Here is a 19134-nt window from a genome sequence, read left to right as displayed (position 1 = left end):
TCTGTCTCTTCGGTCCTGCCATCTTCCTTTCATGTAGGTCAACTGGATCATTCCTCTTCTTTCTGTGCCCCAACCCCCACTCCCCATTTTACTTCAGATGACAACTTTCTATGAGGATAATTCCCCATTCATACCTCAATCCCCAAACTGGTCTTCTGAATTCTGGTCCCCAATTCTCCTTATCTTTTGGCCTATTAGGATACATCTGAAACTCAAGCCCCTGAAATAGAACTCAGTTTATAAAACTCCAGCAAATCTGCTCTGAGTCCCAACATGAACGTGTTCCTTGTAATGGTACGACTGCCACCTTAGTCATTTCTGTGTGTTCAAAACCTGTGTCACTTCTGACCCATACCCTTTAATTTCCCCTTCTAGTCAGCTGCTCATTCTGCAGTGTTTCCTGACTGCATTTGCTTCTGTCCATCAGACCATCATCATCATTTAGGTCGTTATTTCAAGAGCTCACAGCAGGTTTCTGTGCTTCTAAGCTGGCTAAATTCTTTGTCTTTGCCTCTCTGCCTCCCCTTTTCTTTCCCCTTTAATCCATTCCAGTGCCAGATACATCTTCACATAACACAGAATACAGCGTCGGTCAGGTCACCCCACTGCTCGAAGCCTGTGGTGTTGCACTCCTCCACCCACCCAGTAAAGGTCAGGTGTCTTCTATAGATATCGAATATTCTGGTCCAACCTACATCCCAACCTTATTCCCCACTCCTCTCCAAACCAATTTAACCTGATACACCTTGAAAAATTAAGTTAATACATAAATAAGATAGAAATTTAAAACTTAATGGGCAAAAAAACTCTTCCAGAACGAAGTTCTATTGCCTAGATATGCTTTCCCACGTTTTCCACGATCCCTCATATCACCCCTCCCTGGGAATGCCGTCTCAGACCTCATATCCAATCTGCAATCCTTGCAAAGGTCTCCGAGAATCAGCTTCACCATGACTCCCTCCCTGATCCCCAGAACAAAACATGCTTCTCCCTTTTTTGAGCCATCACAACACTCTTTTACCCTCCATCATGACTGGAGAATCTCTTTCCACAATGTACTAAAATTACCTTTGAATTTATCTTATAGTACAACTTGCTGAGGACAGAAACTACACCTCACTCACCCCTGCAGTTCCTGACTCATCCCTGTAGTTCTTGATCTGCCTAATCCACCCATATGTATAACAGACACTTAATAAATATTCAGTGGTTAGATAGATGAAGGAATGAAAGAATATGCTCCTTTTTTACTGAATGCTTCATACTCTCCACGCAACTTAGTTCATTCACTAAAGACCAAAGCCCCTCTCCTACCTCCTGAGAAAAAATTTTATACCCACTACTTGACACTGCAAACAGTGCAGATAATGTAGAAAAAGGGCCCAAGTGGACATCAACTTACTTGTGCTTAGCAGCAGCAACACTTTCATTATGGTGTATTCTTCAAAGGTAAGCTGCAGTCGAACAAACTGAAGGCTGATTTGGTGCATCCCCTGGCATAATTCATACATGGCGGACTGATGCATCTTTTCTCTGCAAAGGAAATGAAAACAATGTCTGAGAATACAAGGTCTATGATCAAACCCAAGACTGGTGGCCCAACGCAGCTTCATAAGAGATCTGAGTCAGTTTTCCTTTGGCTTCAACATGGAGCAGATATGTATTTGAAAGACAAGTTAGATTTCACACTGATTGGCAAACTGCTTCTAGACCAACGCTGCCTTCCCATTTACTAGTACCCTGTAACCATGTGTCAGAAGCACTGAAGCCAAACTCTTTCAAAGTGTGTCATTATATAATTTTATATCAAGAGTAAGGATGACTGATTGTGTTGTGTTATACAGTGAGACCATCCATACAGCAGAGGGGCCACTGTGACGTGGGGTAAAGCCCACAAACTTTTGTTCCTTTTCAGCTACAGATACCAAGCACCGAGCATTCTGATAAACTATATTAGATGCTGCGAACATAGAACAGTGACGATCAGTCTTATTTCCACACGGACCACCCTCATGGATGTCATGAAACATGACTGTTAACTGTTTGCAGCAGCACATTTTAAAAGGCAACTGGACGAAATTTTAAAATGTGAGAACCTTAAACAGAATCTTTCTGATAAAGGGAGAAAGCAATATGGGGGTTTGGGTCAATATACGCACATTCCCATGGAAACAACCCACCAATCTTCTCCCGCTACCAAATCCAAATGTTTCCCCCCAAATCTACATTACATAATAACAGAAGTCATCATTGTCTCTTTCCATGAGAAGTAAGCAAAGCATCAGTTCGTTTTTTCAGATTTTTCTTTCTCAAAGTACTAAATCTTTTGGGAGGCCCTGGGTAACGATTGCTTTATGATGACCAGAATTTAATAATTGAAAAAGAGACTGTTAGTGAAAAATGGGAAGAGACTTGACAAAGGCCAAAGAAACAGAAAAAGAAGTCAATGATGGCAGATAGATTTCCAAGGGTGACTGATGGCAGGTGGGTGTCTGTGGGACAGCAGCATTGCGATACCTCTCCCAGGATGCACTCCTGGGTTCCCCTCACTGGCAGAACTAATCTCAACTCTGAAAGCCACCCACAGAGAACCCGAAATGGAACACAGAACATTTTCTCTCCATTATTATTATATGCCTTTTGTCTTCCATAAGCTGGAAGATATTTTTAATTAAGTAGATGTTTTAAACACACACACACACACACACACACACACACACACACAGAATATATGAAGAAGCCTAGGCATCCACCATCCAGAACTAACAATGTCAATAAATGCCAATGCTTTTGTCATTTTACTTCAGATCTTTAAAAATTAAACATGGTGGAGTTGCGGCCTGTTCTGTCTTCCTTCTGGTTCCCATTCGCCTTCCTTCAAGAAGGGAACCTGTGCATGTTGGGGTTTCTTCTCAGATGTGTATATTTTACTACCGCAAGTATGTATCTATAAAAACAGCATAGAGTACCTGCTTTGTTTCATGTAAATTTGAGGTTAGATATGCACATCCTTCTGCAACTTATTTTCATTCAGTGCTGTAATTCTAAGATAGATCTATTTTAATACAGGTAGCTAAGTTAATTCACCATCACTGATGCAAGTTTCGTTTGTTTGAATATATCACAATTTACTTATCCACCTCACTGTCGCCGGCCACTTGGGTTGTTGCCTCTTTATCACTATCACAGATGATGCCCAAGGAATACCCTGTGCCTTCACCTAGGCTTCAGGAGGACAGCCGGACTGCTGAGTCACAGATCAGCCCACATCTGCCGCTCCCATTCCAACCAGTAAGAGATAAGACTTTCCTTCTATTCCACATCCCTGGCAATGCTTGTCATTATCCAATTTAAAATTTGGTGCCAATTTGGTTGAAAGGACAGCCACATTGGTGCTTTTATTTTCATTCCCATTAAGACCAGTAGGCTGAACATTTTTCAAATGCTTTCTGACCATTTGGGTTTCTTCTTTGGTGATGTGTCTCTCCATATCTTTATCCATGTTATTGTTCAGCTTTTTCCCCTCCTGTCACTAAGCATCTTTATTTCTAGTATTTTTTTTTGCCTTAAAATTGTTTTCTGATATTAATTTTGTTTCTTCCTTTCTCCCTTCCTTCCTTCCTTTCTTCCTTCCTGTCTCTTCCTTTCATCTACTCTCTCTTTAGAATTTGCCTGGTATACCTCAATTATATTTCACATGTCTCTTATAAACAGCAAAAAAAAAAAAAAAAAAGATTAAAAAAATCTAAGAGTCTATGTATTTTAACAACTTAATCTGTTTTCCTTTATCATGATTACTTATGGTTTTGGATTTTTTTTCTATCACTCTTTCTCTCCTCTCCTCTTTTCTTGCCACTTTCCTTCCTTTTACTGAATTGATCCAGCTTTAAAAATATCCCCCTTGGACGCCTGGGTGGCTCAGTCGGTTAAGAGTCTGACTTCAACTTAGGTCATGATCTCACGGTTCGTGGGTTGGAGCCTCACATCAGGCTCTTTGCTGATAGCTCAGAGCCTGGAGCCTGTCTTCAGATTCTGTGTTTCCCTCTCTCTCTGACCCTCCCCTGCTCACGCTGTCTCTTTCTCTCTCTCAAAAGTAAATAAAAACACATAAAAAAATAAAAAATAAATAAAAATAAAAATATCCCCCTTTGCAGGTACCTGGCTGGCTCTGTTGGTTAAGCAGTTTTTGGATTTCAGTTCAGGTCATGATCTCATAGCTTGAGGGTCCAAGCCCAGATGGGGCAGGTTCCGTGCTGACAGCTTGGAGCCTGGAGCCTGCTTTAGGTTCTGTCTTTTCCTCTCTCTTTCTCTCTGCTCCTTCCCTGCTTTCTCTCTCTCTCTCTGTCACTCAAAAATAAACGCATAAAAAATCCCCCTTTGCTCCGGTACTGGATTCAGAAGGTACACATTTCATTTCTACTCTTTAATTATCAAGGTGTGAATTTGTGTACAAAAAATGGAAAGTTAACCAACAGTCTTTCCATGAGAAACATACAGACAAGTAGAGTATCTTTGGTCTATTGCTTCCAGTGCTCCATGTTACTGCTCTCTAGAATTTAAATTACACCTGTCTTCACATCCCTCCGGAAATCAGCCTGTCACTCTTCACTCCACGCCCATCTGTCTCATTACTGGTGTGTTTCGTTGGTCCCCACTGTTCCATGTACTTCACTCCATCCTTCTGGGTTCAATTTCTTACATATTAAGAGATAATTTTCTCATAATTCTTTCAACAGCGGTCAGTCCCTGAAAGTTCAAGTCTTTCCGTCTTGATTTGTCTTAAAATGCCTTTATTTCACCTTCATTCTTTAAAAAGTTAGAGATTTTCAGCTCTACAGATACTGTCCCTCAATACTTTGAAGACAGTATTCCACTGCAGCGGGGCCTAAATACAAGCTGCTCGGGGGAGACTTGTTAGGCTAGTTGTCATCCTAACGCAGGTTGTGTGCATTTTCTCTCTGGTAACTTACAAAATATTCCCCGTTTATTTGACACCTGCAGTTTCACTATGAAGGACCTAAGTCCTGCTCAGGACTCAATATCCTTGTTTGATTTGAACATGTAGGTCTTTCTTCAGTTCTGAAATGTTCTTTGACATTGTTTCTTCAAGTGTCACCTCTATCCCATTCCTGTTACTTTTTCTTTTTGGATTGCTATTAGCAGTGACTTGGACTTTCATGTTGTGTCTTCCATAGTAACTTCCCTCTCATATTTCTATCTTTTTATCTCTCTGGACTGTAACTAGGTGATTTTCTCAGATCTACTTTCTAACTATACATTTTTTTCTGTGTCTGATATGTTTAATGTATATAGTATGTTAATGACAACATTTTTCGTGTCTAGGTGCCTAGAAATAACTATTTTGTTCTTTCTCAAACATCTGTTATTTTCCATAAGGTACTTCTTACTTTCTGGTTATTATATCTTCTTTCCCTAAATTACATCTTTACTTACGATGTCTCTGAATACTTTTAATGGGTTTCTTTCATAGTTTCTTACAGATTTTTTGGTGGTGATGTTCAATTTTCTGGGATGCTAATATGCACGTCTAAGTGCTATTCTGGCCTGGGTGAATCCCTGGGGCATTGCCTTGAGGAAGGGACTCTACAGGAAAGTTTCAGCATTTATAACTGTCAGGGGTATAAACACTTCTCTTGTTTTGGACTAGATTTTATGTTAACTTCTTAGCTTACATGCTCTTTTCAAGACTTGTGGAGTTTAAATTTAGACTCCACATTTGATGTGATACAGGCTTGTGTTGCTTATTTCTTTCAGCTTTCCTGCCATGTCCCTGGGCTGGTTGGCTGGCATGTTGAGTTTTACTGTCCTTGTTAGTAGACAGTGAAATCTTTGCAGAGCCATGGTTTTATGTGAGAGGCTCCACTTTAGGTCCCAGCCTTGCCAGAGTCTATGTTCTCATCTCCTCATCTCTCGTTCCTGTTTGTGTCCTAACATTCCTCCCCCCCTCACCCCCCGTGAAGGCATTCATCTACAACCACTATTCTGTGCACCAACTACAGCTTTGGGCCCACGTTAAACCACTCTGGCTGTGAATTCCCTCTTCTTACACCTGTTTGTTCCCCCTTTTAAGCTTGCCTATATATCTAAGACTTTCTTTTTTAAATGCAGAATTTCTATGTGCTTAGAGATAAAAAAGGCTCAGTTCACTTCCACCATTCTGATTGCTGACTACAAGCTTCTTAAAGGCAGGATCCATGTCTGGCTAACCTTTCTGAATATTAAACAGAATATGAAAGCCAAGTGTCCTGTGTCAATCTTCACTCAATAGGTGTTCCATGAATGAATGAGAGAGAGAAGGAAAGAAAAAAGTAAAGACAACCAGATGAAGATTTGCATAGGATGACGCTATCAAAATAAGGTAACACTGAAAACTTACATAAAGGAAGATCAAATGTCTAATAAGATAGATATGGCATTTGTGAAGTTCTTCAAAGCTTTCTCAAAAAAAGAGGAGAGATTTATATTGTAAAATGGGGTGGAGTGGATTACAAATCAGGATATCCATGGAATGCAGCACAACATGCATTTGATGACATACAAATTACAAAGCAGACTCTACGCATTTGATTCCTCAGGCCACCCTGTGCTGGAGACAGTACAGCCATCTTTGGCTTCACCCCAGGCAGGTCAGGAGATGTGCAGCCCGTGAGCCTGTCCAGGTGCTGGCTTTTGTGAGTCTGTGATGGTTCCGTTTCTGAGACCCAGACTTACTGCATGTCCAACTGTGATGCTAATAATAATTTCAACCTTGTGGAAATGTAGGAACCAGTTATATGGAAATTCTTTTTTTTAATCTTTTAAAAATTTTTCTTTATTTTTGAGAATGGGGGGTTAGGCACAGAGAGAGGGAGACACAGAATCCAAAGCAGACTCCAGGCTCTGAGGTGACAGCACAGAGCCCGACGTGGGGTTGGAACTCATGAACTGCGAGATCATGACCTGAGCCGAAGTCAGATGCTTAACCACCTGAGCCACCCTAGCACCCCTGGAAATTCTTAAATTATAAAGTACTGTGCAACTATTAGATTTTTTTGGCGTAACAAGGAAAATAGAATGCTTCCGAGGGACCCAAAATCATTTTGGCTAAAACCAAGCAATACTCCAATTCCTAAAATGACTTTATAGGAAAACAATATTATCATTATTATTTCTATATATAGGCTCATATGCAGGAGAAAAACCAGAGAATGCCAATTTTCAGGGAGGTGGAAGGAATATGCCTGGAAAAGAACATGAGGACTAACCACCTCTGTTCAAGTGCTTCCATTCTCAGATGTGTTGACAAAACATCCATGCATAGATTAAAGGTTACTTAGAGACCTCAGATTTTACTGGAAGACAGGTTCGAATGTCAATGTGTGACAACACACGTAAAGAAAGCTTTTTTTCCCTTTTTCAGTCTGAACAGCATCTACTTTACTCTTTCTTGAGGTATTATTGCCTCAATAAACCTCTGTGGTCTTCATAGCTATTGCATACGGTGTGTCTACTGGACACCAAATCTAGGCTTATTCTTGCTAATTCTCACAGTGCCCTGTGAAGAATGATTCTCATGCTCACAATAAGGAAATACAGGCACACGCTACAGCCAGGAGCCAACCCAGGTTTTCCACTTCAAAACTCAAGCTGTTTAGTTCTCTCTATTCTTGCCAGTGGCCCAATAGTTTTTAGCTGTTTTCTCCAGAACATCTCTCAACAACTATGAAGAGATATTTGGTACCTCATGTGTTTTGTTATTACATATGCTCATTTGTTTACCCTTTGCTCTCCATTACATGGTAAGATTTTGTGTTTGCAAATCTTGCATGAAACTGAGTTCTCTAAATGAAGAGTATCGGTACTCAATTTGCTTTAAATCTCAAGAAAACAGGGCACCTGGGTGGCTCAGTTGGTTAAGCCTCCGACTTCGGCTCAGGTCAGATCTCATGTTCATGGGTTCGAGCCCTGCGTCAGGCTCTGCGCTGACAGCTAGCTCTGAGCCTGGAGCCTGCTTCCGGTTCTGTGTCTCCTTCTCTCTCTCCCCCTCCCCCTCTCATGCTCTGTCTCTCTCTCTGTATCAAAAATAAAACATTTAAAAAAAAATCTCAAGAAAACAGGCCATCTTAAAAACACATTTTACAGCACGTCATTTTTGCACAATTAGATTAAATGTACAGAAATGCACATCCATAGAAGCTGAAACACAGACAATCTTTTTGGCACAGTGCTGGTATTAATTTTACAATAATACTTCACAGAAATACTCTTTGCTATGTGTTTTTATTCATTGTATAATCTTACCTCATTTTCAGTAATGTAAAAATATATGAACAACTTTGGGGAAAAGACGAAATTTGTATACTGCTCCTAAAAAATAACAGTAAATGCAGAAGTCACCCTTGAACACTGAACCAACACAAAGGCAGTAGGAGATTGCTGAAGTCGGCCGTATCCCTGTATTAGAGGGAATGTCAGACCTGAATAACTGACAGCCTTCCCAAGAGTGAGCACATGTGATCGCTTATAAACATCTCATTTGCAGGAACAGGATGAGCTCTATTTTTGGATAAATACATACAACAACCAAAATAGGCATAGAGACCCTGTTCTGATTCCAAAGACCTTGGGATAAAATCTACAAGAATGATAGCTCTAAAATATTTTTTTAAAAACTTTTCAAAAAAAGAAAAAAGTAAATATTTCAAAAGTTTTACAAACTTGTCATTTTCTCAGACTAAGAAACCAATTTTATTCAGAGCTATTACTTCATCTGGTTCTCTCTTAGAACATCCATACAATCATATGGTCATTTGGAAATAGTTTTAAAATATTAAAATAATCTAATGTCTCCAAACTTGATTAACTTGGAACAGAAGTGAATAATTCAAGAGTTAGAAAATATTTTTTTCCTGGCTTTTTGAGAGAATTTGAGGTTGAAAATGGAATTCACTTTCATGATAACAGTGGGAATTAGAAAAAGCCCCATTATAATCAGAGTAGCAAAGACATTCACAATTTAAATGATTTGTATGCCAGTTGCCTGCTTTTAATTAAGCTAAATAATCTGAACAACTTTCGTATCTATAGGAACCATGCCTTCTTACCATTATTATATTAACAGGGTTGCCCTATTTTACATTTGTGAATAGTCCTTTGAACCTATTGGCCAATGGCTGTTAGAAGGAACACTCCTATTTTGGTATTCAAGTATTGGTCTACCAAGACACTACTAAAAATGTATTTGAAAAGTTTAGTCATTCAGTTATCTGGAGGTCTATCTGGAGGCAGGTGATTTGGGAAATTACTGACCCAAACTAAATGCAATCCTGGAATCATATTTATCTTCTATTCTGTTAGAGGTAAATATTTGATAAGCCCAAACTACAAAACATTCCAAATTGTGGGCATCTGCAGAATTCAGGAGCTCTAAGTATTAGCCCAAACTTAGACTTCTCATGCTATGGCTGTCTACAGAGAGAATACAAGCCAACTTCTCCTTAAAGAGTCTTTGCCGAAATTTAAAGCAGGGTCTCAAAAAGACATTTGTGCATCCACGTTCACAGCAGCATCATTCACAATATCCAAAACGTGGAAGCAGCCCAAGTGTCCCTAGACAGATGAATGAATAAACAGAATGTGCTATTTCCAAACAATGGAATATTATTTAGCCTTAAAAAGGAAGCATATTCTGACAGTGCGACAACACAAATGAACCTCAGTGATATTCTGTTAAGTAAGGAAGCCAGTCAGAAAGCCAAATACTGTATGATTCCACTGGAGCAGTCAAACTCCTAGGAACCGAACATAGAATGAATGGCTACTCCATGGGGCTGGGGGAATGAAGGAATGAGGACTTACTTACCTAATGTTGTGTATATACTTGATGTTGGCGAACTGTATAGGTAAAAAGAGTTACGTTGGTAAACTTTGTTACTAGTATTTTATCATAATTGAAAACATTTTTGTTAGAAACAAAAAGGCATCTCTACAGCCCATCATCCTATCTGCTGTACTTTGATAGAGATTAAGAAACTAGGATTTGCATTTAATTAGGTAGCTTCTCTTAGAGTTCAGGCTTTTCATTCATTCTTTTTTATAATATATAAAATAATTTCTTTTCTTCTCTGTTTTTGCTACTTGCCTTTTTCCTTTTTGTGTCTTGATAGATTTCTAGTCTTACTGGACATACTTTTACAGCAGGCTCTGCTAAATGCTTTTTAAAAGCAGGAAGAATAAAAATTCTTTAATAAACCATAATTTCAGAAAGTCAGTCAGAAACACTTCCTCAAAGGTCTGTCTGTTGTAGTTCTGCTACCCTGAGGGAGAAGGGAAAATAGAACTACCTTTATCACTTTTCTCTTTCCAAGATTTCACATTTAATAAACATAATCTGTTCACACTGGCTGATTTTATAAATGCCAAAGCACAAAAGGTCCCCAGCTCTTCCACCTATGGGAGTCTATGGGAGGTACAGTGACATTTTTTAACTTACAATCCTTTAGCAATATTGCACTAAACTGTACTTGGTTACCTAAATACCTTTCAGGGGTGTCAGATATCACTTTATTTAGTAAGGAGCTACAAAAATAAATTTTAAACATTTCACTTAAGCAACAGCCAACTCTCATCACTTTGAAGGCATGTGTTCTCCGGAATAATCATCTGTGGTTGATTTTTGCATGTGCATAGATCCCAAATTACACCAGTGCTAAATAAATATCTGGTAGCCACTGAGAACAGGTAAATCCAATGGATTTCACAGACTGTGAGTTGCTCTTAAAATATAGATATCAACACCACCCAGCAAGCCTCATTCAGGGCTGGGCTCCCTGGAGTCTCAGAAGACTTTATAAACAAGTTCACTAACATTGCTATTACTTCTGTAAGTTGCTCCTAGGAATGTGTGTTACATTGTTGGAATGCATACAGCCATACTGTCAATCTTATAACAGACAGTGAGATAACTTGAGTGGTGTGGTGCACACACACAGCCGGTCAGAAAGACCACACCTTACATCTGATGCTGCAAACCACCCTGTTATGTCTGAATAAATGTAACATCTTGTTAAGTGGTCAGTATTACCAGATGGTCCCTGTCTTAGGCTTGTTATTTTCCTAAAGAATAACATGCAGAAACAGGCTTTTTCCTCCCTAAACCTTAATTAGAATCAAAATGAACAATTTGATCATCCAAATTATTCCAGTGTACGGTATGCATTTTTTATCATCGTCTTACCAGATTTTCCCTTAACTGACAAACAAGATATACCCATAAAAGGACCATTGTGCTAGCTGTAGTTTTGATGTCTGTTATAGTATTTACATCATTTATTTAGAGCCAGGTCAGAACTCAATCACTTTGGTCTAGGAATTGCTGGAGAATGTTTCTTTTCTGGACTAGTGAGCCAAAGATGGGTATCCCAGTGGTCTCTATGACATTCATCAATTCTCTATTTATTGTACACGGTCAACTCTAGTAAGCTAACTCAGTGTTTTGTTTGTCACCTTAAGTGATGTTTCAGAAGGGATGTGTTTTTCCAGAAGTATCCTTGAACTTAAGCATCACAATGGCCACTGACTTTAGTACATGTTACCGAGTTACACAGATCAAAATCATATTGGACAATCTAAAAATGGAGAAGGGGCTTGGCTACACAACCATGATTTACCACTGAAAGCCCTAGAAATCATGAAAAAAATCCTTTTAATCATGGTTTGTATACAGTTTCTTGTAAAACATTCTTTTGTACCTCAGATTTTTAAATACTTACATAGTTAGCATAATTTCTTTTGGTACAAGGACACATATTTCTGGTATAGGAAAGAAAACATGAAGCTATAACCCACTGTGAAAATTTCCTCTTAACTCTGCCTATATTAAGGTTAAAATACCCAATAGCATTTTTAGAACCTCATGAGCACTTAATAAAATGCAAACCATGTTAAGATTTAACATCTAAATAGCTTACCACATAGAAAGGATACAAAACCCCCAAAATTCTTTGGTGAAAGAATTTTTTAAAAATTATCAAAGTCTTACTTTTGTAGGATATAGACTTTAATACTAAATTTCTGTGTATTTAATGATATGCAGACCACAGATGTTTCAATAGAAGACAGAAAACCTTCAGTGAGCTATTATTGCTTCAAACAGGGACATTTTAGGTACATACTTAAAGACATGGCTTGATTTCAATAAACGACCACAGTTTCCTCACTTGTAAAAAAGAGCCATAAAAAGGCTAGATTCCCACTTGATAACTACTGAATTTCAGGAACGTGCACAATTAAGTGCTGAATTCAGGGGCGTGGCCAGATGACTGTGCGGGTAAAGGGTGGCAGTGAATCACTTTTCTGAGTACAATAAAAGATTTATATTAAATCGCAACTTATGGAGTCATATTCTTCTTGAAGCAAAAGTCACGTTATCCTAGGCACAGACCTGGCCCAGGTTATAAGGAAGGACATTTACTCCGAAAAGGCCAGTGTGCAGTTAGGCCTCCAAGGCAACGGCGGAGTGCTCACAGTCTCACAGGTGACTGCGGGCGTGTGCGCGGCTGAGGGCGGGGCTGCAGGAGGTGGAAAGCAACTGTGCTCACACTGCAGGATCACGGACCCCTTCTTCTACCTGCAAAGTCTTACTGTGGAGGAAGAAAACAGCCAACCCCCCCAGACTGTTATCACAGACACTACTCAATTCGTTAATCAAACTAGCTCCTAGAAAACATTTTTGGGTGCCACAGTTTTAGAGCAAAGTTATCTTGTGTGTGAGTCTGATTCATTCTAAAAGCTGATAAATCACCTGCCTAAATAATAATAAAAAAAGATGATGTTCAACTCAATTAATTTATTAGAGATTAGCCACATGTCCTTTCTTATTATTCTGAGCATCTGTCACAAGGCAGGTTTTGTTCAGGACGTTATGAACAACTGCATCATTCATGACTGGGTGAAGTACGCAGATCACTACCAGGCCACTACACCAGCAGTGACATCTGTTTCCCGTAAAACAGCAACACCGAGACCATACTACACGTGTGCATGAAGTGACACGAACACAATGCTTATTCAAAGCAGAGCCTGAATAGTTCTCATCTTCTTTACCCACTTGTAGAAAACAGCTAGTCAACATAGCTGAGCAGTACAGCTGATGCTCCTAACCTTCCCTTCGACTCTGAAATTCTATGAACTTCAGAACATTCTCTAATCAGAACAAAATGGCCATGTAGTCTTTAATGATAAACAAATGATTTGAGGGGGCTGTTTTTGTGTTCATCAACTAGAAGCACTGATGGTGGAGGATGGTGCCTTCAAAAGGTTAGCTCCCTGTTATCCCTGGAGCAGGTAGGACCCCATTCCCGGCAGACACTGGGTCTCACAACCCGGTAAGAGAGTGTGACCCAAGCCCCTCCCTCACTGTCCTGCTTGGCCCAAAGAGCTGGGGGCTGGGGTGGGGGCTGGGCAGCCAGCTGATGGCCGTGTTTTTCTGCACCAAGTACAAAGAACAGCTGTCAGGAAAGATATATAATAAAAATTAGAAAAGCAAAGCCACTTCTTCGAGTAGCTTCTGGAACAGAATTTCAATGATTTTAAGACTAAGACCAAGACCAAGATTGGTGGAACGTGAGTGAAAAAGTTTCCCACTTTGGGTTACCACCTCAAAGAAAAGAGCACCTCAAAGAAAAGGTCAGACTGAAGTGAAATAGCAACTTTCGTTTTTCTGTTTCACTTCCCCCTGCAGAGGTATATGAAAGCCTTAGCACATCTCATTTTAAAACTAAGACAATAGCATACAGCACTATGACTGTGGTTAATAACATTGTATTGCATACTTAAAAGTTGCTTAGAAGGTAGATTTTAAAAATTCTTATCACAAGATGGGGCACCTGGGTGGCTCAGCTGGTTAGGCGTCTGACTTTGGCTAAGGTCATGATCTCATGGTTTGTGGGTTCAAGCCCTGTACTGTTCTCTGTGCTGACAACTCAGAGCCTGGGGCCTGCTTCAGATTCTGTGTCTCCTCCTCCCTCTCTTTCTCTGCCCCTCCCCCACTCATGCTCTGTCTCTTTCTCCCTCCAAAGTAAATAAAACATTAAATAAAAAAAATTCTCATCACAAGGAAAAAACTACATAACTATGGTGACAGATGTTAACCAGACTGACTTTAGTGATCGTTTTGCAATATGTGAATATTGAATCATGTCGCACACCTGAAACTACACAATGTTACATGTCAATTATGTCTCAACTTAAAAACTAAGCTGACATCCAGATGTAATATTTTTATTTGATAAATGAGAGACAGTGAAGGGCTGGAGAGCCACAGGGGGAAGAGGACAGAGGAGAAAAAAGAGGGAAAGAGAAATTAGAGGGAAGGAGCAACGGTCACGCATAAGTGGAGGGATGAGACAAGAAAGACAAAAACAAGAAGTCAGCTGTGGAGGGAAGGAGGGAGGGAAATCAGAACTAGCGAGAAGAAAAGGAGAGCGGGAAAGAAAGAGCCCCTCCGTTCTGAAGTGTGAGCCTGCAGTCTTCGTGCCCTATATGCAGTTTGAGAACTTCACTTGTGACCTTCAGGGGCTCCCCCTCTTTTCTGCTCAGGGACAGCTCCGCACGCGTGGACCCTACAGCATCGTCTTCACTGTGCCCATCCGAATTCTCATCCTCCTTTGGCGGCTGACTCAAGTATTAATGCTACACATTCCCGCCAGGCAGCTTTCTTTGTTCACTTCAGCTGGGGGAGTCACCTTCTCTTTAAACCCCTGGAGCACCCATCTTAAATAAAACTCACCACCTGGTGTGTGGCCTTCGTCCTGTTGGGCCACTACACACGTGTGTGGGTCCTAATTCACCAACCACACCATAGAAAGGTCTAGAGGATGGAAACTGTCTCCTTACAACAGCCACTGTGATGCTTTGCACATTGTAGGTGTTCTCTATATTTATTAGTGATTCATGAAACGCAAGTCTTTGTTCATGATTTTTTTAGCTAAACAATTATGAGATTTAAATTTCACATTAGGGGAAGTGATTAGGATATTCACTTATATTATCCTTATTCTTTTAAAATTTATTTTAAAAAATTTATGTATTTATTTTGTGAGAGGGCAAGCGAGCCAGCAAGCACAAGGTGGGGAGAGGGGCAGAGAGAAGGCAGGAGAGAGAGAATCCTAAGCAAGACCCCAGGCTGTCAGGGAGGCGCTTGAACTCATAAACCATGACTTCATGACCTGAGCTAAAAGCAAGAGCTGGATGCTTAATTGGCTGAGCCACCCAGGTGCCTGTTTAATTTCTAATATGGGTAAACACCAATAGCTATAACTTATATACACAAAAGCTCTAAGAGCACCAGCTCATCATCCTTCAAATTTCCCCTCTAAACGACTTGACTGCCACCTGCTTTTGTACCATATGTAGTGTCCATGTAAACGGAGAGGCTGCAGACTGAATGTGTGTCCCCCCAAATTCCTATGTTGAAGTCCTAACTTCCAAGGTGATGACAGGAGGAGGTGAAGCTTTTGGGAGTAAATAGGTTTAGCTGTGCCCAGGCCCATGATGTGGTGAGGGGGAAGGGGGAGGAGGAGAGGAATGAAGAAGGAGAGGTGGGGGAGGAGGAGAGGGAGAAGAAGAGGGTGGGAGAGAAGGAGGAATGGGTGGGGGGAGAGGAGGAGGAGCAGCCGCAGAAGCAGAGACCCCAGAGCTTTTTCTCTGCATCACGTGAGGACACAGTAAGAAGGCATCATCTGCGAGCCAGGAAGAGGGCCTTCACTTGACCATACAGGCACCCTGATCTCAGACTTTCAGCCTCCAAAACTGAGAAATGAATGCCTGCTGTTTAAACCATTCAACTTGTAGCATTTTTGTTATAGCAGCCCAAGGCGACTAACACAGAGAGTGACCTCATACTTGTAGCAAGAAGGCAATTAGGAGTTTATAAACTTGTAATTCCTCTGATTCTACCGAGGCAGTGGTCATTTCAAGGTGGGGTAGCACAGATGATGGGCCTTTGGATGAAGGTCACATCTGTAAATGTGGACCTGTCTGGGGCAGTACGCCAACTGCAGATACACACATGAGCTTTACTAAGAAGGCAGAAGGCCACCAACTATGGCCGCCTCTGTTTTTCTTTTTCTTTCCCTTAGCTACTTGTTTTTACAGAAAAGTATCAATCTCAGAACCACTCTCAAAAATTAACCTCTTCAGAGCCCCCTCCAAGTACATAACTCTGTTAATTTGCTTAGGGTTCATAGGTAGAAATGAGGGATTAAGACCCAAATCATCTCTCAGGTATGATATGATAAAAACGGATAATCATGTATCTTGGTTTTGGTTCTACAAGTGTTTAGAGATGCAAGTTCAGTGAATACTTGGTATATCAAGACACATTCAAATGTTCTCTTCCTACAGCCTAGAGGAGCGTGATCAGAGACACCATCTGTGTCTGATGATGACCTGTGTCAAGGGAGGAAGCCGAGTGCTCTCCTTAGTTCTGTAACTGACTAATCCATTCCGCACCACCTGCCCCAATCTTGCAGTAATAATCACTGCACTGAGATTAATGTTTTTAAATAAACTCACTCTAGTAATTTTACTTTGTATTGAAAGGAAGAGTATTTGTAGTTGAAAAGACTAAAGTCCTTGGGCATGTTAACTGAAATAAAAAGCCACATGCTAATACAAGCCACACCAAGCCTACATGTGACAACCTGTAGTTACTTATACTAAGATAACGTGTGATCTTAAATTGGTTTTTACTTTTATTCAAAATAAAAAACAGCTCCCTCTAGTTATTCAGAGTAAAGCTGGGACATGTTTCTTGAATCATTACTACTTTGTGCAGTCTTATATGGTTCTATATGGCTTAAACAGTGCATTCTCTTTGCAGTTTCTTATTTCTTTTAATTTCATATTAAATGGGAAATTTCCGATTCATTAACTATTAATAAATTTCTCAAATATACTACAAGAAGCAACACAGAAGAAATATTAGTATATACCAATGTTCCTGAAGTAAAATTTGAAAGAAGCCTATAAAAATGAATTCTTTTCGGGGCGCCTGGGTGGCTCAGTTGGTTAAGCCTCTGACTTCGGCTCAGGTCAGATCTCACGTTTGTGGGTTCAAGCCCCGCACCGGGCTCTGTGCCGACAGCCAGCTCAGAGCCTGGAGCCTGCTTCCAGTTCTGTGTCTCCTTCTCTCTCTGACCCTCCCCCTCTATGCTCTGTCTCTCTCTGTATCAAAAATAAAATTAAAACATTAAAAAAAATTTAAATATAAAAAAAAATGAATTCTTTTCATTAAGTTCACATGCCAAGCCCTAACAGCACTGTAGAGTAAACCCATATCAGGGATCTTGCATCTGACCCTCATGCTAGAAAGAGTACTAATTAACAAACCAAAAATAGCCACCAAGTGCCAATTATGTAAAAAGCATTTTGCTAGACATTAAGGAAAACTTTTTCAAGTATATTTTCTGTGGTCTAGAAGTTTATCATGTATCTGGGGTGAAAATGTATATAAAACACAAAAACCAGCAAACAACTGATACAGAGAAAAGTAATATAGATAAAAGGTTTTTGGGGAGCCTGGGTGACTCAGTCAGCCAAAGACCGACTTTGGCTCAGGTCATGATCTTGTGATTTGTGAGTTTGAGCCCTGCATGGGGCTCCCTGATGTCAGCGCAGAGCCCAGTTTGGATCTTCTGTCCCCTTCTCTCTCTCTGGCCCTCCCCTGCTTGTACACATGTGCTTAGTCTCAAAAAAAAGAACATTAAGTAAGGAAAGAAAAAAGGGCTTTTGGGGGAAAAAAGTTCCTCTGATTTGAAGGTAAGAGAAGTCACCAGAGAGAAGGCATCCTTTGGGTTGGGCTTGAGGGAAGTTAAAGGAAAATGTTAGGGGCAAAGGCACGGTAGTGGAAAGATAGGACTAAGAGAAGAGGAAGGTTAATTTGGCTCGCACAGCACAGCCTTTATGCAAAACAGCAGCAGGAAATAATGCTGAAAATAGCATTTTAAAATTAACTAGTTTATCAAGCACTTACTAATGCCAGACAGTATTCTAGGTGCTGGGTATACAATGATAAACCAGACAGGCCTGCCCTCCCTGAGCCTGTATTATGCAGGCAGGAGACCTACTATAAAGAAAATAAACATGTGATATAATGGGGTGGGAAATGAGTGCAGGAGTCTCTCTAGATCTGTGGCTGGGCTTCTGAATAAGGAACATTCACACCGAGACAAGAAGGTGAGAAAGAACCAAAGGACCATCCTCCTGCACAGAGCAAATAGCAGGTGGGAAGGGGCGTGAGTCCAGAGTGGACTTAGACCTCCAAAGCACCACTTGGAGGTCAACGTGGCTAACCAAGGGTGCTAGTAAATCCTCTGAGGGAATCCAAACTGCACCTCATTGTTTTAAATACCACTTTTTCGTGGTTGCAGACAAGGATGACGGTATGCTACCTGAGCCATGGGGACCCAGCAGGTGGGACTTCTTCACCAGGCTGCCTCCACGGTGCCCACCACCCCGCCCATCTACCGCTAGAGCGTGAACTCCATTTGTTCCCTGTTGTTCCAGTGCCAAGAACAGTGCTTGGTATTTTGAAGTCACTTGGGAAATATTTGCTGAATGGACTGAATTAGTATCAGGTATTTCCTTCATCCAAGAGCAGTCCAAAATGAGAGTCAGGGTTTGGGGAAAAAGAAGATGCGTCAAGGAGTGACTTATAAAGTCTACCTACGGTGCCAATCCTTATATGACTCTTCCATGTCACTGTTTTCAGGGGCGGGCGGTCCCTGGCACCTACATGCTCACCTCGGGAACTCTCCTTAACATCAGCAGTAACTCAGCAGCAGCATCCATAGCCATTACCCATTTACTTAAGAACTTCTCTCCTCTAAACTCCTTTGCTGGAAATGTCTGCAAGTAACTCTTTGCTCCTACTCTACTTCCTATCACTGTGCTAGGTTGATTAAGGGGAGCAAGCACTGTTTTTAAAAGAATAGGGGAGGCACCCTCATACACTGTTGGTGGCAATGTAAACTGGTGCAGCCACTCTGGAAAACAGTGTGGAGGTTCCTCAAAAAACTATCCATAGAACTCCCTTATGACCCAGCAATAGCATTGCTGGGGATTTACCCAAGA

General features: G+C 40.7%; 1 protein-coding gene across 2 annotated transcripts in view; it reads right to left on the bottom strand.

Annotated features, from left to right (window-relative positions):
* Positions 1-19134, bottom strand: part of NR3C2 (nuclear receptor subfamily 3 group C member 2) — a 333454-nt gene that overhangs the window by 39207 nt on the left and 275113 nt on the right. For both annotated transcript variants that reach the window (XM_029940345.1, XM_029940341.1), the window contains exon 7: positions 1403-1533. In XM_029940345.1, the coding sequence (XP_029796205.1) occupies positions 1403-1533 (131 nt within the window). The remainder of the gene's footprint in view (positions 1-1402; positions 1534-19134) is intronic.

This window comes from Suricata suricatta, chromosome 1, assembly GCF_006229205.1.
Source record: "Suricata suricatta isolate VVHF042 chromosome 1, meerkat_22Aug2017_6uvM2_HiC, whole genome shotgun sequence".
In the NCBI taxonomy this organism is placed as follows: domain Eukaryota; kingdom Metazoa; phylum Chordata; class Mammalia; order Carnivora; family Herpestidae; genus Suricata; species Suricata suricatta.
Note: the sequence above shows the minus strand (reverse complement) of the source record. Positions and strands in the feature narration are given on the sequence as shown.